The 23,262-nt window shown below is 39.0% G+C and overlaps 1 protein-coding gene across 2 annotated transcripts in view; it reads left to right on the forward strand.

Annotated features, from left to right (window-relative positions):
• ryr3 (ryanodine receptor 3) overlaps window positions 1-23,262 on the forward strand; it is a 151,673-nt gene that overhangs the window by 123,583 nt on the left and 4,828 nt on the right. The window contains exons 74-101 of one of the 2 annotated variants that reach the window (XM_084738176.1): window positions 1,153-1,320; window positions 1,903-1,962; window positions 2,085-2,219; window positions 3,234-3,346; window positions 3,608-3,707; window positions 6,694-6,806; window positions 7,083-7,134; window positions 7,234-7,290; window positions 7,424-7,523; window positions 8,191-8,270; window positions 8,622-8,698; window positions 8,784-8,857; window positions 10,177-10,191; window positions 12,379-12,459; window positions 12,611-12,699; window positions 12,784-12,912; window positions 13,016-13,120; window positions 13,965-14,046; window positions 15,265-16,553; window positions 17,118-17,170; window positions 17,242-17,404; window positions 17,491-17,577; window positions 18,840-19,040; window positions 19,157-19,287; window positions 20,009-20,051; window positions 21,052-21,179; window positions 21,529-21,589; window positions 22,153-22,299. In XM_084738176.1, coding sequence (XP_084594302.1) covers window positions 1,153-1,320; window positions 1,903-1,962; window positions 2,085-2,219; window positions 3,234-3,346; window positions 3,608-3,707; window positions 6,694-6,806; window positions 7,083-7,134; window positions 7,234-7,290; window positions 7,424-7,523; window positions 8,191-8,270; window positions 8,622-8,698; window positions 8,784-8,857; window positions 10,177-10,191; window positions 12,379-12,459; window positions 12,611-12,699; window positions 12,784-12,912; window positions 13,016-13,120; window positions 13,965-14,046; window positions 15,265-16,553; window positions 17,118-17,170; window positions 17,242-17,404; window positions 17,491-17,577; window positions 18,840-19,040; window positions 19,157-19,287; window positions 20,009-20,051; window positions 21,052-21,179; window positions 21,529-21,589; window positions 22,153-22,299 — 3,933 coding nt within the window. Of the gene's footprint in view, window positions 1-1,152; window positions 1,321-1,902; window positions 1,963-2,084; window positions 2,220-3,233; window positions 3,347-3,607; window positions 3,708-5,506; window positions 5,604-6,693; window positions 6,807-7,082; window positions 7,135-7,233; window positions 7,291-7,423; window positions 7,524-8,190; window positions 8,271-8,621; window positions 8,699-8,783; window positions 8,858-10,176; window positions 10,192-12,378; window positions 12,460-12,610; window positions 12,700-12,783; window positions 12,913-13,015; window positions 13,121-13,964; window positions 14,047-15,264; window positions 16,554-17,117; window positions 17,171-17,241; window positions 17,405-17,490; window positions 17,578-18,839; window positions 19,041-19,156; window positions 19,288-20,008; window positions 20,052-21,051; window positions 21,180-21,528; window positions 21,590-22,152; window positions 22,300-23,262 lie in introns of both variants that reach the window. The other variant, XM_084738177.1, reaches the window with a different exon arrangement.

Genomic DNA, 23,262 nt, shown 5'->3' on the forward strand with positions numbered 1-23,262 from the left:
GAGAAAAGGGCCTGTCTTATCTTTTAAAGCATCAGATAAATGAAACAAGCATTGAGTAATTTCTTTCCTTGAGTTTTATTAGGTAACACAGTAAGGTCAGAAATTGTACACTGTAAATCGGAGACATCACTATCCAGCCAAGAAATCCTGAAGTTATTAGCACTGTTCTTAAAGTTTGGGTTATCAGACAGTATGACGGCGACTCACAGGCCTTCCAAGCATAACTCTGTTCTTTAGAAATGGATGTCTTCATTCTGTAACACCCGTCCTGCTCTCATGAACCCAAGAGATGGAGGAGAGTACATCTTAGTCCTCTCTGGGTTTAATTTGGGCTTATCTCGCTCCTCTCTGCTTTCTCCTTCACTCTGTCAGCACTTTAGAAAAGCTCAGCCTGAATTCTTCTCCTGACGGGAGCCCCCTTGTGCTCCAGTTCTTGCTATTGTATTTCTTTGTTAATGAAAGGGAAAGACTTTATAAGCACTTTCCCTGTGTTTTTAATGGATCCCCTGACATGCTGAACATACTGAATATGTAGATGTGAGACGTACTACAAATCAACTATATGAGTTCACAGCTCTAGATTCGCCTCTACACTGAGGGTTTACGACATATGACATTTCACTCGGATATTTGTCGCAATAAAGTTGGGTCATATATCTGGATGTTGACAGGGCGGCTCAACCCGCTGTCACTGTGAGAGTTTGTTGTTTATTTGTTTTGGCAGAGCTGGACAGTTTATTTGTTTGCACTCCTTGGGTGTTTTGACACGATTGCTCACAGTGAAGAAAAGCTCTTCAGCCCCTGATCCTGGAGGATTTTACTGATTTATGTTGAAGCACTTTGGTTCCACAGTCTGTGATTCATCTTAATCAATGGTTTGAAGGTGAAACACACTTTCTGTGCATTGACAGCAATAGCACTGGAAACTTAATCTTAGATTCGGTGACTAAATTTGATTTAAGCAATAAATTGAAAATATTTCAGTTAGTTAAGAGGTAAGTTCTCAAATGTCGCCTGGTAGTTGCTGGAAAACCTACATTACATGAAAGCATCAGTCTGATGCAAATGGAGAATAGATCTAAATAGAAAATTGAGTTTTTAGTATCAGAAATTCATGATCATAGAGTTATTTTGTCTCCTTTCTGTCTTTAGTCAGGGGGGGACCAGGAGAGGAAACACAAGCGCCGTCGTGGCGAGTACTACTCCATCCAGACCTCTCTGATTGTAGCCGCCTTGAAGAAGATGCTGCCCATCGGCCTCAACATGTGCACCCCAGGAGACCAGGAGCTCATCTCCCTTGCCAAGATACGTTACAGTCTGGTAAGCTGACAAAAACAGGAAATGGTGCAAAGAATTTTAGACCACCTAAATACAAAAAATGAAATAGACTTTTTAGGGTTACTTTTTTTTCTGTGCTCTAGGTCCAACATGTGCTCTTTGTCTTATTATGTTGTGCTTATATTCAGATGCCAAATAATTTTTGGTCTGATTCACTCTTAGATAATTTTAATGAAGCTGGGCCTCAAACAAAGCTAAAGTTCCTAATATTCAACTTTGTAAATCTTCTGTCAGAGATGCTGCATGACTGTATATTATTATATATACTATAAGCCAGAGTGTTGCCTCTTGGCTAGACTTATGTAACTGTGGCTGTAACTCACAGCATTGCAGAAAGTCAGTATCCAGAAAGAGTTAAAAACATTAAAGACAGAATATTGTCCTGATGGAACTTGAAGAATTTTCAAATTCCTTCTTTGATGCTGTAGATGTACAGTATTTATAGTTTTATAAATATGTTTGAAATGTAGACTGTGTTGTTGAACAAGTACAAGTACAAGAGTATTTACTTTTAATGTATAACAATAGTGTATTAACAGTACATTTGCAATTTTCACTTCATAGAAAGACACAGATGATGAGGTCAAGGAGCACTTGCGTCAGAATCTCCATCTCCAGGACAAGGTAAGATAATGTTCTGTTTGGTTATAACTTGAGCAGGAAGAGCAATTTAAGTAATATTGATCTATTACTACCATTTAGTATGATGTTGTTTATTTATTGATTTAATTGTTATTATGTTACAGAGTGATGACCCCGCGGTCCAGTGGCAGCTGAACCTGTACAAGGACGTGGTGGTGAAAAGCGAGGAACCCGCAAACCCAGACCACACAGTGGACCGAGTGCAGAGCATCTCAGCAGCAGTCTTCCACCTGGAGCAGGTAAAAACACACAGTTCTGATCTTCATTTAAACCCACATGTCAACAATACGTCACAAAATAAAAAATAAGCATAGATGTTACTGCTCTTGAGAATTAGAAATAAAGGACAGATATATTTGCCCAAGCAATACACTGTTAGAAAAGCTTCCAGGGCATGAAAAGCAGCCTTTTTTCAAATAATGGAGTTGCCCATAAAATGTGACGCAGGAAAGAATTTGCTGTTTTTCATTTTAAATATGATATTTTTGTCTCTGGAACTTTTGGACAGACATAACAAGCAATTTGATAAGTCAGTTTGGGCTGTGGTGAATTGTGATGGCCATTTTTTGTTTGATTTGACAACTAAACATTTAATCAAAAAAGTAACCAGATTACTTGCTAATGAGTATAATGGTTTGTAGACCTTTTTCATAATACAGTAACAACCTGATAGTTAGCCTAGTTAGCCTACACATGATGGCAGAGAAGCTCTAATAAAAAACAAAAAAACAAAAAAAAACTTGTTGCCTGAATTGAACAATAACAGAAGTCAAATACTAGAAGACTGAAAAACGGACAACAGCACAGTAAGAAAGAAAGAGACTGCCTGGCAGCAACTGGTTAACTGTTTTAACAGGTCAGCTGGAGTAAAGGAGAGATGCATCATAAAACTTAACTGGGTTGAGTCCCTTCCTTAACTTTCTTCAATGAATCTGATTTTTCTCCTCAATCTATCCCGAAAGGGCAGCCATTTTGAAAGGCAAGTCTAAGTGTAAAGTTAATACTGGATCACAGTTAAAAATTGGAGTTCAAAGTTTTGGTGAAACTGAATTAATTTTGATTTGTTTGATGCTGCATAATTTTAAGTTAAACCATGATTTAACCATGTTTAAAAATAAATCATTGTTGGTGCAACTCAGCTTTAGCACATTATAAAAATCAACAAGGTATTGTCTAGATGAAATGCAACACATAGCATTTTTATTGTACAGAATTGTTCCCCACCATACACTGGTCATTTTCCTGTCCCTCAGGTGGAGCAGCCTCTGAGGAATAAGAAGTGTGTGTGGCATAAGCTGCTGTCCAAACAACGTAAGCGTGCCGTAGTGGCTTGTTTCCGTATGGCTCCACTCTACAATCTACCCAGGTGAGTCACTTTCATACTTGTCACATATATGGAATAGATTTGAAATGTCAATTAAATATTGACATGAACTATTTAAAACCCAATTAAGACATTGTTTTGTCTCAATCTAACCATACGTAACAATCAATCACCAAGTAGTCATGGGGGTGTGGGGCATTTTTCTTCTTGATTGTGTGCCCATGTAAATCCCTCTTCACCTCCCTAATGACATTCTCTCCTCTGTGTTGTTTTCCTGCATAACACTACCTCATCCTCCCTCAGATACAAAAATAATAATTACTTCCTGAATGGCTATCGGGAGGTTTGGCTGGAAAGGGCGTTCAAAGCCTCCAGCTTTGACCGCCTGTTCTCCCTGCTGACGGTAAAGTGAAACTACGGGGCGAATGCTTCATCTGTTCAACCCCTCCTTCATCCACCAGGCTGTGGACCGATCTCTGCCTAGCAACCAATTGTTTCTGCACTGTTGATTCTGATTGGTCAGCTAGAATGAGCCCAAGATTTGACTGAAACAAACTTATTTGGAAAATGGAAACACACACAGCAAGCTGCAGGCCTTTGTCTCATTTCAGGCGAACCCTGAAGGAAGGAATGAAGAAAGGAAAGAAGACAGACAGAAAGAAAGAAAGAAAGAAAGAAAGAAATTATTTAATCCAATTTTGACTTTCATTAGTCGGCTACCTGGTTTACAAAAGTATGCTTGGTTACAGTAATAATATACAGTATAAAAGTTGTTTCATGTTATTTTGCTTCCTGCTCTTATGATGATTTAAATATTTGTTTTTCATTTGACATTTTGCCAAAGGCTGTGCAGTTTTACAACACATCTGTGTGTCTTTGGTAAGAAAAATATTAGGGCTGTTCCAAATCTCTTTTTTTGCATTAGAAGCTTCTTGATTTGTAAAAATGAACAGATTATTGGTTTTATTCCCTGGCAATTGTCATTTATATTTTTAAATTCTTGTTTAAAATGGTCCTGTTAGGTAGTGAATTAGTTTGTTAGTGAGTTGAGAGAAACACTCCTTAACCATAAATATTGGGAGACTCTCCAATATTGCTTTTGAGCTTAACTGATTTTAGATTTAGAATTTAAATCATGATACCCTGCTAGACTGCCTCATTAATACAGGTGAGTGTCTCCTTTTGTGTTTGACAAGCGGGAGAACAAACCACGCAGTTTTAACTGCGGTGAAAATGTTTTTGAAGAGTTAAACACCAACAAATATGGATTAAAGCAGAATATTTTCTTAGACTTTACATTGCTGTAGTTATTGTAAATATTTGGATCACACGATTCTGATATAATCCTACACAGCCACCGGTGCAATCTAACTCACCAAATAGTACAACTCTAGGATTGCACAGTTAATCAAAAATAATATCAAAACTGCAATATGGGCAAGTGCAACATCCAAATTGCACAAGCTGCAATTTTTGATACAGGAAAATATGTGATATATGTATTATAATGTATTGTAATGTACTACTGTGGTGCTGCAGATATGTCCCAGCCTACAAATTTCATTCTCTAGATATAAGAAAAGATGTATTTTAGCACAGATCACAACAAACGTAACATCCCCATGAATTTAATAGCTTAGAAAATGAAAACTGTGTTGCAATTTATGCAGATTTTGTTGAGTAGCACTATATAGTACTAATAATATTAGTGTAGCCTAATCTTTATCTGGAGTTGTGCAGAAATCCTGAGTTTTAACAGAATATATAGAAATGCAATATTCAAATGGTGATTCAGAATTCAAATGTCAACATGATGAACGAAGCTTCAAACTATTTGGTACAGCCCTAAGAAATATGTTATGTAAGTCTAATAATTGCAAGAAAAGAAGTTGTTGATCCACTGATTTGTTGGAAAACTGCATATCTCCCCTAAAGTGCATGTCCCTCTAATGATTTTTCCAACCTGATGGAAGTAACTGCAGTTTTAGAAACCAAACGTGACCAGTCAGAAGAGCCAGTGGGTCCCACATTGACCAATCACCACCCTGCCTGAAATGCACTTCCTGTAACCCCTTCCTCCCCCCTACATCTCTCCTTCCTGTCTCCTCCAAAAACTCACCAGAACCCACCCTAATGCCACTGTACCTCCCTCCCCACTCCCCTCCATTCCTCCCCACCTCCCCTCACCTCCCCCCTCCCCAGGCATCGCGCTATCAACTTCTTCATCCCGGCCTATGAGAGACTTTGGATAGAGGCAGAGGAGTACTCCTTTGAGGAGAAGCTAGTTCAGGATCTGGCAGTAAGTACTGGGCTCGCCTTGCCCTTGCCCCACGTGCCCTGCGTTGGCACCCCTCTGCCAGTCCTGTCTGCCGAATGCTTCTTTAGCTCCGCTCCCGTCGAGCCTTGGGAGCGCGCCCGGGTGGGGACCTCGCCCAAAGCGCCTAGGGGCCCCCGCTCTAGGCGTGCAAAACCCTTCAAACAGAGATCCGTCAGGGGTCAGAGGCTGCATGACCAACTCAGGAGACACAGGGCCAGCTCCGGCGCTCACAGCTCTAGAAAAGCAGGCTATGCCTTTCTGACGGCAGTGGTAAGGAGGGCCTCTCACTAGGAGTCACTAGCTGTTTGGCTGTCAGATCTGGATCCAACCCATCAGTTGTCTTTTCGCTGTACTCTGTAAGTCTGTAGTGTGAGTGTGAAGGTGACGTTACAGTGCGTTCTGTGGCCGTGACGTCAGTGGCATGCTCGCGTAGTCATGTGAAGATCACATTTCATATTAGATCTCTGTATGCAGATGTGCAGCAAATTCATCAAGACACTGAAACTGTGCCATTGAGTAAAATGAAGGTACAGCCTTAGATACAGTAGCTCAAAAAACAGATTATTCTCTGCTGTTCTTGTTGGTGAAGATTATTTTTATCCTCAGTTTTCTTCTACAAATCTGTGAGTTTAGTTTGAAGATTTGTGTAGTTGTGATAGTCCCTCTTTGTCAGGCTCCTGTGCAGTCAGGATCATTCTTCATGTTCAAAGTCATACCACCAAATGGCTTACTGCTTGCATCTGTTTGCTGTAACATGCATGGGTTTGAAAACTGGTTCCAGCGCTGTTCATCACCCACTCTTAATTCTCCTCGTCCTGTCCTTTCCACGGATCACCGGGACATGACAAAAGCTCATATGCATGCCGGTGCTAGTTGAATGTTACTAACTCATTTCAGTGTTTTTGACAAATGTGTGAATGGGCACAATTTGTCAGTGAGTTTGTGGAGATACAAAAAAGAAAATGTTGATGGATTGATTGAAGCTGTGGTGGAATGATGTTTCATGAGAGAGATGATTAGTGATCATATGGGACCTGGACAGAGCTAACATTTCACACCTGTGGACCTGCAGAAAACCCCAATGAAAATAGTGGAGGAGGAGGAAGAGGAGGTGGCTGAGATCCAGCCAGACCCTCTCCACCAACTTATCCTTCACTTCAGCCACAACGCTCTGACAGAGAGAAGGTGAGAACATGGGAGTGAGTCTATGTTACAGTAAGCTTGTGAAAAGAATTTGTTGTATTGTATCAGGTATCTTACTCAACAGTGATTCAATTAAATTGTTTAGTAGAGATGTTTTGTGTTGAGTTTTGATGTCAATGAGGATAGAGTATTTTTAGTATATTTGAGTATATTTCACAAGGAGATTTGCATTATGCTCTTTTTACAGTAGTCCAACTTCTATTTTTGGCATTTGTTGACTTGCTCACACACGGTAACTGTGACTTAATTTCTTTTCAGTCACTTGGAAGAAGATCCTTTGTATATTGCGTATGCAGACATGATGGCAAAGGTAGTGGCCTTAACGTTCTTTTTATGTACAAATATCTTCAGTAAGGCTTGTGTTAAAAACATGAAAAATGAGACATGAATTTTTGACCTTTGTCTTCAGAGCTGTGCAGAGGATGAGGAGGAAGAAGAGGAGGAAGGGAAAGAAAAGACTTTTGAGGTACGCTCTCATTCAGTCAGAAGGCTCTCAGACTATTAAAATAATGTTCCTTTTGCCAGTAACTTTTTGCAAAAAATTCAGAACAGGTAAAATAAAATGTTCACTGATGATGACTGCTCTGTGTGTGTCTCAGGAAAAAGAGATGGAAAAGCAAAAGATTCTGTATCAGCAAGCGAGGCTGCACGCCCGTGGGGCCGCTGAGATGGTGCTGCAGATGATCAGCGCCAGTAAAGGTAACAATGAGCTGATTGTTTCTTAGCTATAAATCTTCTGAGCAGTTTAAAGGAAACTGGTGCATTGCCAGTTCAAAACATATCGGAACAGACTGATTGCTTGGCCTTCAACATTACTCTTGCAGCTTTCTCGAGGACCACTCATCCAAACAACTTCACGCTGTGTTTCCTTGGGTCCTGAGCAATACACCCGACATGACATAGTTAACGTCTTCTAGCAGTGCTAGAGTATATGTGTCATTTGGAAGCAGGCCGCTTCTGGGAACAAAAGCATTAATTCTGAGGGTTACATCACTGATGCTTGAAATGTTTGAATGTAGTGAAAAAAATAGTAACTTAAAAGACTTTGCTACAGTGTAACATTGCCAGTCTCTCTTTCTTCATCTGTTGTTGAATGTAGGGAGAAATGGCTGTACCCAGCATGCAGTTCAACATTGTAACAGTTAATATGGGTCTCCTCTCAAAGCTCTACATAGTGTGTACCTCTGGTAGTAGTAACACACTCCTAGTAAATAAGTCCTGAGGATCTCAAGAGCTTGCCACTGACACTGCGCTTCCTTGGGTGATAAGCAATACACCACCAAGTGTGAAGTGTTAATAGGATGAAGTATTGTTGAGAAAATCAATGGACAGGCAGACATTCTTACATTATTTGTTTTTTCATCAGGTCGTCTGGGCCCCATGGTGACCTGCACCCTCAAACTGGGAATCTCCATCTTAAATGGAGGCAACGTGCAAGTTCAGCAGGTCAGATTATATAGCTCATATATTCAACATTTGTTTTCATTTTTTTAAATCATAATCTGTGTGGTATTCTTATTCTTGCATGTGTATTCAAGCTAATTTTTCCAAAGCAGAATAAATGACTATAGACAGACAAAATTAATCAACATAATGCTCAGACAACCAAACAAAACAAAAGTAGGTGAAATAAAAAGTGGGAGTCCAGGGAACCAGTAGTTTACAGGCATCTTTACATCTGGAAAGCCTAATGCACAATACTTTCAGCTTCAACATCACACCAAACTATATTTCCACATCCTGAGCATTTGTTTTTGACAGTGGGATATTTGATGCCTTCCTTGTCTCTTGTCTCAGAAAATGCTTGATTACCTGAAAGAGAAAAGAGATGCAGGCTTTTTCAAGAGTCTCTCAGGACTGATGCAGTCTTGCAGGTACTGTTATATTATCTATACTGTAAAAGGAACTTCTGTGCAGACACTGAATGCTTGTATTTGACTTCTGAGTTTCTTTCCCTAGTGTCCTGGACTTGAATGCATTTGAGAGGCAGAACAAAGCAGAAGGACTTGGCATGGTGACAGAGGAGGGTTCAAGTAAGTAAAGAGATATCTTATTAGATGGGATATTTGCTATTCTACCCAAGTTCCCTTCCTTAGTCTTTCAAGCCTTTACATATTTTTCTTTTTTACCTCAGTCTTACAAAACAACAACAAAAGATCCTTTTCCCTTCACTAAGCCTCTGTAATGCTGAACCATGACAACTTAATACCCTCAATGTCCAGTCAAAGCTGTTGATAAATGGTAGTTTCTAATTGGTAGTTGCTGTCTGGCCGTTGTAGATGACATGATCAAACGATTGATCAAAATTGCATTGCTATCAATGTGAATTTTGATTAATTCAAATAGTTTGCTGCTTGCGCTACAGTCTTGAAGTCACTGAAGTCGTTGGTGTGGTGTCTTTAATGTCGTCTTTTACAGTAAGGAGGAAAAAAAGCAGATGGGAGTTTTGAGTATAGTATGAGACTGTTAAAGGGATAGTTTGACTTTTTTTGAAGTGATGAGGTACTTATTCATAGTTGGTGTATTTGCCTACAGTAGATCGCGGTCGGCACAGTCTCAGTTTGAAGAAGCAGCAGGAGTATTGATATAGGAAGCTAAACAATGTACTGCTGTGGACAGGGTCAGTAGCAAAACATGTTTTAACCATTACAAAAAATGTTTTTAAAGGCCTAAAATATTTTCAAAACCATGGACACCGACCACCATCTACTGTAAGTAATACACTATCGATAATTACCTCAAACCCCCAAACCCTAAAAAAAAAAAACAGAACTGTTCCTTTAATTCACAGCATTAGATTTAGTATAAGTATAAACTAACTTTCTGTTAACCTTTGTGATGATATTGAGGTAGGTAGCTATGTATAGTGTCATCTTTTTCAGAGGAATGGTCTGTGAGTGGCTGTTAATGGTGCAGAACTTGTCTTAGAGGACATGGTCCAGCATTAAAACTTCCATCTCCGACCAATGATAAATACAAACACTCTTCACTTAATGCTTTTCACATCAAACTATGTCCGTCTTTTCATCATTCAGTCCTCTGCTAAACATTTCCACTGAGTTCTGTGTTTAACAATTCACTGTTACTACTCGTGTCTCCGTTACTGTTATGAATTTTTCACCATGACTGAATTCTTATTTCATCTCATTAGATGCAGCATAGACACAACCCAGGCCTATGATTTCCCTCCCTCGTCTAAAACTTATTCTTTTTAACTGCATGACTTTATTTTTCACTCGTAGCCAATATATTCATATCTCTTGGTATTGTAACTCAATGTCCTCTCTTTTTGCTTATGTCTTCGTGTATTGTTTGTCTCCTTCCTGTCATTTTAAAAACCCATCGATGGCAGTCCACACTCAGCGGGGTAAATAGCAAATTTAGATCATCCTGATATGGCTATGCTTCCACCCTGAATGTCTTCTCCATATCTGTGGTCCATACTCCCTGCTTTATTTGGTACCCAGCCTCTCCTTCCCACAGATGTCTGTAGGGCCACACAGTGCATGCAGACTGTTAGAATGTACACAGAAAGTGGATCATCAGAATCCATTGCCTGTCTTTTCTTGTGTGTTATTTGTTCCCATTCCCTTCACGATAACATTTACTAATGCAAATCCTATTACTGATGCTCCAAACTGTTCTAAGGCTATCAGTGCCACCTCCCAAGAGTTTGACTGAAGGTTTGTGGACTTGTCCACAGCCTAAGCAAAGCTTTGTCTTGCTTTGGACTTTGGGCCTATTTCACAAAGCTGGTTTCCATACAGATGTCTAACTTTCACATGGTTTTATCTGCACACAGAAACGTATTTTTTTTTCATTTCTTTTAGCTCTGTTGACTGGATTATCTGGTAAATTTTTAAATAGAACGTCTGTCCGCTGCGGTTTTCTGAAATGACACCCTTCATCAGGCCCAAACACGGCCTGCATGTGAAAGTTATCAGGCTTCCTCCAGCTTATGGAAATGTCCTAGTGTTTCACTGTTTTTTAACGTAAGAGCATTTTTACAACAAAATCCAAACACTTTGGATTCAGTTTTGAACCTGCAATCTAAAGGCCGTGGACTTCAAAATGTTTTGAACATGAAACGTGTCCTGCTTGCCTCATATTAATTGCTTCTAAAGGGAAGTTTCACATATTATTAGACTTCTTTATTTTAAGAAAATAAAGACTTAAAGGGTACCTTCGGTATTCTTCAAGCTGAACCCTGTTTCCCATGTTTTTGTGTCTTAAGTGGCTATTGGGGATCAAACCCCCAGATGGAGCGCAGGGCTTTGAAGTAAATTTGACATCATGACCAAACCATGTAGTCACATGATGTACAGTGGTCCAAAAAGATGCTTACATTATGAAAGAAGCGGCTGTAAAGCGGTGAATACAGTTTTTGAGCATTCAAACCCCCGCAAAATGACTAGTTTCGCTGTCAGGATTTGATTCATTTAATGCGATAACATTTGGAAAGTCAAAGAGGACCATATTCCCCTGGTTAGTGAAGTACTAGCCACTACAGGTCAGCTGGCAAAAGTCTCTAGTGTGCATGCTCTATGAGTTGCACGACGGAAGCATATGTGGAAAATTGGTCAAGATTTGTTGGCCTCAGCAGCAGCTTTCATAGTTCATAGAACTTCAGTCCAATTCAGTTCTCATAAAGCATCCATGATCATGACAACAGTTTTTAAAACTTGGTTAAGTATTGAGCGAGACTGCTGCCTCATGGGCAATTACGAAACATGAAAGTATTTCCACTAAAATTGCTTGTTCTTGCCACTGAAATTGTTATTCTAAGTATCTGACAACATTATGTAGAGCATTGCTTTTTATTAAAGATTGAATTCATTCAAATTGGACGGAAACAAAATACAACTCACTCAAACTGTCCTGGTTTTTGTGTCCACCGCTCCATTGATCATTGTTTGGTCTAAATAAACCCTAAATTCACCACATGAGATGTGAATGTTCCCATTCCGAAGAGCTGCTGATGCTAGACATCAGAGAAGCAACAGGGGAAAAGGGAATGTAAAGCCAGAATATTTTCACATCTAATGTGGTGAATTAACAGTTTATTATAACCAAACCAGAGGTGGTGATTGTTGGAACAGTGGAAAAGTGAACCAGGATTATTTTTGGCGAGCTTTATTTTGTTTATGTTGAGCTTAAATAAAGTTTGTCTTGTTAAAATTACTGTTTCTGTAAAGATGATATGTTTGGCAAGAACAATAAAAGAGCTGTTTCTGGTTGGACAGGATCCCTACAAAGATAAACCTCGACAGACACAAACAATAACAATCTGAGCCTGTTAGGGTCAAAACAAGCACTTTTACTGGACGTATTGTGACATTTTTGAATTGTCCACAATGATTACGTTGTAGCATGTTGACAGCTGCAATGGTCTCCTTCAATACTGAATCAATTAAAAAAAAATACATCCCCCTTTAGTCACTTAGACACAAAAACATTTGGAAATAGAGTCCAGGTTGAAAAATACAGAAGTTACCTTTTAAATTCCTTTGTGTAGGGTCACAGTTTTATTCACCAACATGTCTTTTTTTCTAAGGTTCCAAGGTGCTGCAGAATGATGAGTTTACTAAAGATCTGTTCCGGTTTTTGCAACTTCTGTGCGAGGGCCACAATGGAGGTGAGGTGCACTCAAGTGTCTCGTCAGTGACAACTGGAGCGTTGTTTTGTTTGTATAAGCTGTTTTTTGCTGTTCCATGACGACACAGTGATTCATAAGAGGAGGGAAGAACATGGGGTATAATAAGAATGAGAATATTTCCTTCTGCTAGATTTCCAGAACTTCCTGAGAACACAAACTGGCAACACAACCACAGTCAACATTATTATTAGCACTGTGGACTATCTGCTCCGTCTTCAGGTGTGTAAGGCACATATATAAAGCTGCAAAATGTACACACACTCTGCCATCTTCATTGTCATCCACTGTTTCCTTGATCTTTAGGAATCTATCAGTGACTTCTACTGGTACTACTCTGGAAAAGATGTCATTGATGACACTGGAAAAGTCAACTTCTCCAAAGCTTTATCTGTTGCCAAGCAGATATTCAATTCACTGACTGAGTATATTCAGGTAACGAGATGATCTCTCAGTCAGTACTGTTAATTCTGCAATCTAAAGATGCAAATTACTTTCATCACATATTTAATTTTTTCATCATCTGTCTTTCCTTCAGGGCCCGTGTATTGGGAATCAGCAGAGTTTAGCTCACAGCAGACTGTGGGATGCAGTTGTGGGTTTCTTGCATGTATTTGCCAACATGCAGATGAAGCTGTCTCAGGTACAATAAACCTTGCCATTCTTCTCCTTATAAACTATCTTCTTTTGACAATACAAATGAGGTCGGCTATAACTAAAACAAGCAAATAAGATGTCTAGAAGTGCATCAATTAATAACCTACAAAGACGGCAAGACAGTATGTGTTAAAATAAGAAATCTGCATTTATATTTATGATTTGATAACCATAATTTGAATAGCATGTAGTAATCCAGTATGATGATCCAGATTTATCTCTGTAGATTAACACATTATGGCAGGTTGTTCCCAGCCTTTTTGTGTTGTGACTAGAGGACTTCATTGGCATTGCCATCCCGTAGGCCTGGCAGGTGTTCAAAAAAAAAAAAAATCTTCAAAACTTTTCATGGGATGAAAACTAGAAATTAATTCTTTTGTGTGTGAGTCAGTGATCTCACTGTCTTGGAATAACCGTTTATTAAGAATGATCACAATGTGAACATACTGGACATTAAGCAAGTCCTCTTAGGTGACAGTGAACTAGATTGAACCTGAGCATGTTCAGTGGTATTGTCATGGATACACACAAAAGGTACAGTGACTCATAATGACCAAACTGGAAAATTATTTAGCCAAACGATCTACAAAAATCTAAGTGAACTGTTTAAATGCAATGAAGGAGAATGGAGTAAGTAAGTATCAGAAGACTGCATTGGAATTAGGATCCTGCAAATCTTTTTTAAATTTAAGGTTTGTTTTAGAGGCCTGAAGAGGTGAAAGTGTTAGTATTTCACAACGAAAAAACAAAGGGAAGAGAAAAGAAACAGATTGTTTAAGAGAAATTCTCTTAGAGCAAAGCATTAATAAAATGATCTGATTTCCTTGTAGGATGCCAGTCAGATTGAGCTGCTGAAGGAACTGATGGATTTACAGAAGGACATGGTTGTTATGATGCTGTCTCTGCTAGAGGGTAAGACCCTGAGGCTGTCATTTTCTCAAAGAAATGACAAAAAACACAAACATGTTGACACAGTTCTAGTCCTTGTCTGTAGTAGTCATGTGTTCTTGCTTTGGTATGTGGCTGTTTGTCACAGCCTGGAGACAGTGTTTCAGAAAAAGCTGAGGGTGGCAAAACAAAAGACTGCTTAAAGAAACAGGAGAGAAATCCTACATCACAGCGCAGATAAGACGACTGGCTTCTCTGTGTTGTGCAAGTGACAACTCAAGTACCGATTCTCTCTGGCCAATCAGTATCTGCAGTGTTTTCATTTCACCTTTCAGTATTGGCTCAGCTCACGTGGATCATGACTGAAGTTATACCAAATAAAGTACAGGGTACAAGGTTCCATCTTTTGAAAAACCAACAACAGGGTCCCCACAGGGTCTTAAATGTAATTTTAAAAAGCATTGAATTTATTATTTTCAAAATAAGGCCTTAAAATTGAATTTAATTTTCAGAGGTCTGATATTTATTACTTGCCCTTTCATAGGATTAAATAAATGCAGTAACGTCATAAATAATTGTAAATGGGGCACCCCTGTAGCTCAGTTGATAGAGTCTGCACCCCATGTAGTGAGGCTGGTTCGACTCCCGCCTGCGGCCCATTTGCTGCTCCCTTTCCTGTCATCTCTGCAGGTGCCCCTATTGAAATCAAGGCAAAAAAGGCCAAATAAATGTAAAATGTTTTATGTGTGTAAAAATCAACTCTGGGGTGACTTGGATGTTTTGACAGTAGAGGAACTGTTTACATGAGTGTATTAACACTCTTGACTGTGGAGTGTGCGTGCATTATAGCGCAAATCAGTCAGTTGTTCATTGAGAGACGTCTTTGTTTTCTTTCCTGACAAGTGTTGTTTAAACCTTCAGTGGGAGCAAAATCCAAAATGAGTGGGTTTCAGCCTATTCCAGGCAATGTGAATGTGAGCATAATAATGATAATTATTTTCTAAGGCTTAAAAATTATAATTGATTTTACATTATATCTTAAATACTTTTACCAGTATGACTGTGAAGTTTGTTTTAAATTTAGTTCTAAGTAGTTTTAAATAGATTTTAAAAAGTCTTAAATTTAACTTGGAGAACCCTGGGAATACCCTTAAAAAACAGAAAGGTTGCAAGCAAGTCAAGCCGTGTTGTGCAGCGGAAGTGAGGAATATAATTACTCAAATGCATGTGCTCCACCTCTAGGTAACGTTGTGAATGGAACAATTGGAAAACAGATGGTTGACACCCTGGTGGAATCTTCTAACAATGTGGAGATGATCCTCAAATTCTTCGATATGTTCCTCAAATTGAAGGACCTGACAACCTCCGACAACTTCAAGGAGTACGACCCTGAATTCAAAGGCATTATTTCAAAGAAGGAGTTCCAGAAGTCGATGGAAAGCCAGAAGCAGTACAGCCAATCTGAGATCGAATTCCTGCTCTCGTGTGCAGAGGCCGACGAGAACGACATGTTCAACTACAAAGAGTTTGTGGAGAGATTCCATGAGCCAGCCAAAGATATCGGCTTCAATGTGGCCGTGCTGCTGACCAACCTGTCAGAACACATGCCGCACGACTCCAGGCTCGCCACCTTCTTAGACCTGGCGGAGAGTGTGCTCAGCTACTTTGAGCCATATCTGGGTCGTATTGAAATCATGGGCAGCGCCAAGCGGATCGAGAGGGTGTACTTTGAGATCAGTGAGTCAAGCCGCGAGCAGTGGGAGAAGCCGCAGGTCAAAGAGTCCAAGCGTCAGTTCATCTTTGACGTGGTCAACGAGGGCGGAGAAAGTGAGAAGATGGAGATGTTTGTGAACTTCTGTGAGGACACCATTTTTGAAATGCAGCTGGCCTCTCAGATCTCTGAACCAGATGCGGTTGAACAACCTGAGGAGGAGGAAGAGGAAGACGGGCACAGCATCCTGGATGACCTATCTGGAGAGGAAGAGGCCGCCCTGGAGTCTGCATCAGCCTTCACCACCGCATGCTGCTCAGTTAAGAGGAAGATCACCTCTGTCCGGGAAATGTTTTCTCTTAAAAATGCACGCAAGCAGTTCAAGAAAATCAAGAAACTGAGTATAAAGGAGATCATCACAGGCTTCTTCTCGTTCTTCTGGATGCTCTTCACCGGTTTCTTTAAGGGCATCTATGGCGTCATATTTGGGTTCTTCCACCTCATCTGGTCCTCCATGTTTGGCGGTGGCCTGGTTGAAGGAGCCAAGAACATGAAGGTGACGGACATCCTTGGAAACATGCCTGATCCAACCCAGTTTGGCATCCACGGAGATGCGGTTGAAGGGGAGAAAGTGGAGGCCATAGAGTCATCGGGAAGCTTAGATATAGCCATGACCCCAACAGGCGACATCGCAGAGGTTGACATGATGCTAGAGATGCTGACAGCACCAGTGAAAAAGGAAGGAGGAAAACATGTGGAGCCGGGCCTGGGTGATGTTTCTGAGTTGAGTGCAGAGACCTCCACAACCGATCAAAAGAAGGTTTGCAGTCGAATTCTAATAACTTTTTCTGTGTGGCTAAAGACTTCAGAGAGATAGTTTGGATTATCTGAAGTGGGATCAGTACTTATTGATAGTCAGTTAGCTGCAGCAGATGGCAATCATCAATGAACTGCTGTGGACAGGGTCCGCAGCAAAATGTATTTTAGAGACTTCAAAAAAGGTCCAGCCAAAAAAATCAGTATCAGTTTATTCAAAATATTTTCACTACTTTACCTTCCTGTCAGGCCACCTTTTCCAACGGAAAGCTGTATTTTTGCAAGCTGGGTTGGTAAAGTTTTCCAATCACAGCAAAATAATGAGAAATACAGACAAAGGATCGGCTCTCTGCAGACATAACAATCACACACTTCTAGTAGGTCATAAGGGATTGAAAGGGATTATGTCGAGTCTATACATTGTTTTTTTGTTTTGTTTTCATGTCATTTGTTGCTATACAACTCCACTTCAGAAATCCAAACTACCCCTTTAAACCCAGTAGATGTCTACTTTTCATTATCACCTCCATTCAGTCTCTCAGAAAATGTATTCCTCCTCATTTTTCAGAAAGCTGCTGCCAAGCCTGTTGAAACCCCAGAGAGTGAACCAGAGAAAGCAGAGTGAGTAAAATTAAGTGAGAGGAAAATTAATTTTCATCATACAAAATAAAATGAACTGTGTTTGAATACAGCACAGAGAACCAGGAGAAGGAGGATAAGCCAAAGGAAGAGGAGGCCAAGGAGCCAGTGGTGGAGGAGAAGCCCAAGACCAGATCGAGTCAGCCTAAAGAGGCAGCGCCCGCCTTCATGTCCAGTATCTTTGCTCTTCTGGACGTCTACGTGACCAAGATGCTGGTGAGCCCTCGTTTTTTTTCAATATTGTTTGGTTCAACACTCCTGTATTCAGCACTCATATATATTGTTTTCAATGTTCACTACAGAACTATCTGGCTCGCAACTTCTACAACCTGCGTTTCCTGGCTCTGTTTGTGTGTTTTGCCATCAACTTCATTCTTCTCTTCTATAAGGTAACTCAAGTCAAGTTTCTGTCCAAGTGCCAATTTTAACAGAAATTTGAAGAGATGCACATTTCCTTCTACCACTGTTATTTGAATATTAATATAAGTTGGATGCATTGAGAGAAATAGTTGGTGGCACTAACTCCGCAGTGGGTGCCATTTAACTACTGCTAAAGAAGAGGGTTATAGAGGGTTCTATGATGAACCGTGATGCAGACAGAGAGAATTCTGCATCAATGCAGTGACGTAACATAATCAGGAGTTTACAGCCCACATGTTTCGGCTCAGGCTGTTCTATTGAAAGGTGGGTGAATATAAGTCTAATGTAAAATTTATTTGTTGGGACCTATGGGAGGCAGAAATCAGCAGTGAGTGATTAAAAAATACACCCAGTATTTTAAAAGCCACCATCTGGGCACATTTTGGATTTTATTAACTTACTTGGAAGCACAAACTGCAGCCAAGAAAAGAGGAGGCGCTTTGAACTTTGCCATCCAACTCTGAGAGAGGGAAGAGAATCACCCAATCTGTGGCAGATACTGGGACTGAAAAGATGCTGCTTTTTATGGAGTATCATAGACTCTTGTTGTTGTGATTTTGAAGGCACTTTCTAAATAAGAAGAGACTTAAGATTTATCTGACTGCTTGTGTTAACTGATGAAATGAATATAAAAATTTGAGGATGAGCTATCGCACATTGGAATCATTACCAGGTAACTCATAATCAGATCAGATCGTGAGGGCAGTGAAGATTCACATCCAAATTTTCTAGCCTAGCCAAGAATACAAACCTTTTTGTGGCATTCTGACTTTACAAATGTCTGATGTTTCAGCTCAGATCCACTCAAACTGGAAGTCATGTAAAAACAGGTGGATAGGTGAAAACTTTGTCTGTTATTTTCAGTCATGATCATTTCAATTTCTCATTAAGAGTATAAACTCTACAAATTTAACAAAAGACTTCTTTAATAATAATAATAACACAAGCATCTGTACAAGAGTGTGATCCAAATTGGCCAAACATACTGAAGAAGTTTCAAGACCAGATATTCCATGCCAACCTCATCCCATATAAAAATTACATATACAAGTTCAGCCTGTGTGGTGCTTAAGCAACCTGAAACTTATATTGGTGGGTCTCGATTTCAGTGTGATGATCATGATCAAGCATTTTAGGGAAAGTGAAGGGCAAAGAGTAAAGCTAAAACTAGAAACAAATGTAAGAAAGAATACTGGAAATTCATTCATTTTGTATGTGGTATTGTCTTCAGGTCACTGGTGAAGCTGATGAAGAAGTACCTGATGAAAATCGCTGGGGTGCCGATGAGGAGGACGATGAAGACACACTCTTCGACATGGATGAGTTTGTCCTGCAGGAGAGCACAGGCTACATGTTACCAGCCCTGCGCTTTTTGGCCGTATTCCACACCGTCATCTCACTCCTCTGTCTGTTGGGCTACTACTGTCTGAAGGTAGCTGTATCCATGATACTGTGACTTCCTCAATGAGCTGACACAAAATATCTTTGCAGATGATACTGTTGTGTAAGTTGCAGTTTTAGTTACTCGTCTTAATATTTTACCTCGAGGTTCCTTTGGTGGTGTTCAAGAGGGAGAAAGAGATTGCCAGGAAGCTTGAATTCGACGGTCTCTACATCACTGAACAGCCGTCTGACGATGACATCAAGGGCCAGTGGGATCGACTCGTCATCAACACCCCGTGAGTCATAAAAAAGTTCAGAGCAGAGACTCGGGGGAATGATTAGTTTGTTAATCATTAAAAGTATTATGTGAAGCAATTTGTATGTATTAATCACTTTGTATTGCTAATGTCTCCAGTGTGAAAGTTGTATCATAATAAATTGAGTCTGTTTTGGGTTTTTAACTGTTGTTTGGACAGAAAAAATATCCAGAACTACTGCACACTGCCCTTTTTGTTTGGACTAAATAAGCACTGGCTGAGGGGAGCTGTAGGAGACATGTGTCCTTATTTTCTGACATTTTATCAAATAAACAATTATTTGACTACAGAATGAGGAGATTGAACAAACTGCATCAGTTAAAAACCTGGATGTTCTCATTTTTAGTAAAAGAAAAATTACTATCAGAATAAATAGTGTCACATTAAAATTCTTTACATTGTTCAGTGAAATTATTCAAAAAGGGAAGAAGAAAGATAGATGAAACAGTAATAAAAGTAGTGATGACATCAATCTTGATTAGCACCTGTACACTATGAAACACAATCTATTTAAACTGTTGTTGATGAAGCCAAAAGAATTCTTGATCATCCCAACTTAACACAATTTGGACACAGTAACATTCTGTATATATTGGACTTGGGAAGGGAATTCTATTAAAGCTTCTCTAATAGATGCATTTGATCAAACTATTTTTATTATCAGAGCTGAGCAGAGTCTCAATTCTACTTTACATTACAGGTCTTTCCCCAACAACTACTGGGACAAGTTTATCAAGCGCAAGGTGAGTCTGCACAGTAATGTAACTTTGATCTGAAATGATTTACTTATGTGTGTCATTAAGCAAAATAATGAAAGCTAGTCAATCAGTAATTTATCAGATGTAAAAATCAAGATGTAAATAAATATGTAGCAATATTGTAACTGTCGATTCTGATTTCGAGTTATCTGAGTTACAAGATTTTGTTACAGATTTGAGTATTGCTTTTATAATGCAGATTTCAGTTGTTTGGTTGATGTTATGTAAAGGTAAGAATTTAAATAAGATTTTTTTTTTTCCACACACAGAACTTTTTGCAACATTTCTGATTGGTTGTCACCATTCAAACATTCAAAATTCAAATGAATTTCATCTGTGTTATTTGTGACACTTTGCCCTGTACAGCAGGTCATTTAAAGTTTAGTTAGACCTAAACTTCTGTGTAATAGTTTAGGCTACTGGCTCATATCAGATTATAGTTTTTCTTCTTTTCTAAGATTGTGTAATAGCGAGTGTAAAGAACAAACCTTCATATGCATAAAATCTGAGTTAAAACAGTTTACTTTTTCGTGCAGTTAGAACAGACACGATAGATAACAACACTGCTATCTAGTGGTTGGGGGTTTAAACACAACGCAGAATGAACCACTGCCATGAATCTTGGCATGCATCACAATATCATGACAGTTTTTGTTGACAATCGACAGTGTCACAAAACATATCGCAATACTCAAGTATTTTCTTACACTTTTGTTTTTTTTTTTCTGTCATCTGATTCAGTGATTTTGGCCAGTATTGGACTGATACGACACTGAGTATTTGATTGGCACATCCCTGAGCAGGGAAATTATTGTAAAATTATACTAATTTTGCAGGGGACACCCTTAAGTATGTATTAGCCTTCTCAAACGTTATAGCTCTTCTCTGTTGCTACATCGTCTCTTAAACTGACTAGACTTGTTTCTCACAGTCTGATGTTGAGTGACTAAGCTGATCTCTGCTGTCCTCCCTCTGTAATGTGTAGGTGATCAACAAATACGGTGACCTGTATGGAGCTGAACGCATCGCTGAGCTCTTAGGCCTGGATAAGAGTGCTCTGGACTTTGACCCCACAGTGGAGACTGTAGAGAAGGAAGCTTCCCTGGTCTCCTGGTGAGAACTCAACCCTTGTTTTCTCTTTCCTCCTCCTTTAATATTCCAAGAGACTAGGCTAAAAAAAGAGTTTACCTCTAAATGAAGCAATCACTGACTTATTGGTACTGACCAGCATCCCTATTGACAACCACTGAAAATAGACAGATGTTATTTATTACTTCTATTAAAGGTTACTTAAAAATTCAAAGGGTTTTTGAATTAGGGACTGACTATAGCCTGGATTCAGGTATTAAAGTCAGTTCCCACATTTTATCGACAATTGCCATGACATAGATGGAATGATAGATACATAGGAACAGTTGATATTTTACTGCTGTGATTTAACATTTTGTTTCCTCACTGACAGGCTGAGCTCCATTGACACAAAGTACCACATCTGGAAACTGGGAGTCGTTCTGACTGACAATGTAAGTTTATTTAAATGTGTACAAAAAGCACTTAGTATTCAATCAAGTGAAAAAAACATAATTAAGCTGGTTTTTAGTCGATAGGGTTATTCTGTAACTTGTGTAACAATTTTCTAAATGGACTTGAATTGTAGCAAAATCAGTGCATCATTAACCTTTACCACAACTTTAGTGCTCTGATAGAGAAACCCAGCAAACAACTTGGATGTTATTTGTCATAGGATTCAGTGGTTTTATTTTTCATGTGCACAAGTATGTGTTGTGAAATGCAGGCTGGGATACTTTTAACGCTGTGCTGAGAGTCCAGTCAACCATTAATAATATAAATTAATGTAAGAGTAGAAATAAGAACCAGAAAAAAGAAATATAAAGAATACAGAATTAAAAATTGTGTGTATATTGGCTTAAGGATTAGGGTTCAGTTTATGAAACTGTAACATCTACATATGTCATTATAGTATTGCAAACTATGCAATAAAACTGTACAAGCTCAAGGGCAAATATATATAAACATTTGAGGCATTTTTATTTGTTACTAATAAGTTCCTTTTCTTTTCCTGCAGAACTTCCTGTATCTGATCTGGTACACCACCATGTCCATCTTTGGACACTTCAACAACTTCTTCTTTGCTGCCCATCTGTTGGACATCGCCATGGGCTTCAAGACCCTTCGTACCATCCTGTCCTCTGTCACTCACAATGGCAAGCAGGTAAGTAATTTAACCAGCAGAGGGAGGCAGAGTACATATAAGGAGGTTATCAAAATTCACTCAACATCTTATGGCAGAGCAGCTACTCCTTTTTCCGAGCTTCTAGTCTACCAGAAGGCCTTCAAATGAAAATTAAGGAAAGTATTTAGGTGGTTTTGAATTGTTACACATTTAGAAAAATGTGGAGATATATTGTGCTACTGTTAGTTTAGGTCCTCATCTCACATTGAAATACTTGTTAATCTAATCTGCATCTACATTATCCCTGTGATAGATAATAGGGAGAGAATAACAGCATTGTGATTCATACTGAACATAATCAAATCAAGAAATTATCCTCTGGAAAAAAAAAAAAAGAGAGCTTTGAAATAGAAACTGCTTGTTTGTGAAGATTCACAGTCCTACACTTCACTGGATGTCAAGAAATAAAGATCATGAGAAACAGATTAAAGGAGTTAAATGGAAAAAGTCAAAAGCAACAGAATTTAGTGTTTTATTCTTGAGGGTGTTTCACCACTTATGAAAGCATTTTCATTTCTTTTGCCTTATTTGAATTTGGGGTCATTCACCAAGGGAAAAAAAAATAGGTTTAACTAACTTGAATCTAGTTTCTTTCCTTGTTTATCACTCAAATGAAAGATGAGTGAGATTTTTCTTTTTTTCTCACTCTTGATGCTGATTGTGAATAAATTATTGCATTTGCAGTTTAGTTGCATACTAATTACTAATAATGAATACTGTTAAATAACATCCAGTAAAATTAGTTTAAATTAACTAATAGTATGCAGTTTGTATATTTAAAATGCAGAATAACAAGCTAGTAAACCCTCATTTCAACTGTAGAGGTCCTGAAAATGTTGTAGTGCTTTTTTGCTCCATTTTCTACATTAAAACCTTCACTGACATGTGGATCCAGTTCTCTGACAAAAGCTACAAGCGTTTCCCACAAAATCTACATTTAAA

This window comes from Lutjanus erythropterus, chromosome 15, assembly GCF_056507025.1.
Source record: "Lutjanus erythropterus isolate fLutEry1 chromosome 15, fLutEry1.hap2, whole genome shotgun sequence".
Classification (NCBI taxonomy): Eukaryota; Metazoa; Chordata; class Actinopteri; order Lutjaniformes; family Lutjanidae; genus Lutjanus; species Lutjanus erythropterus.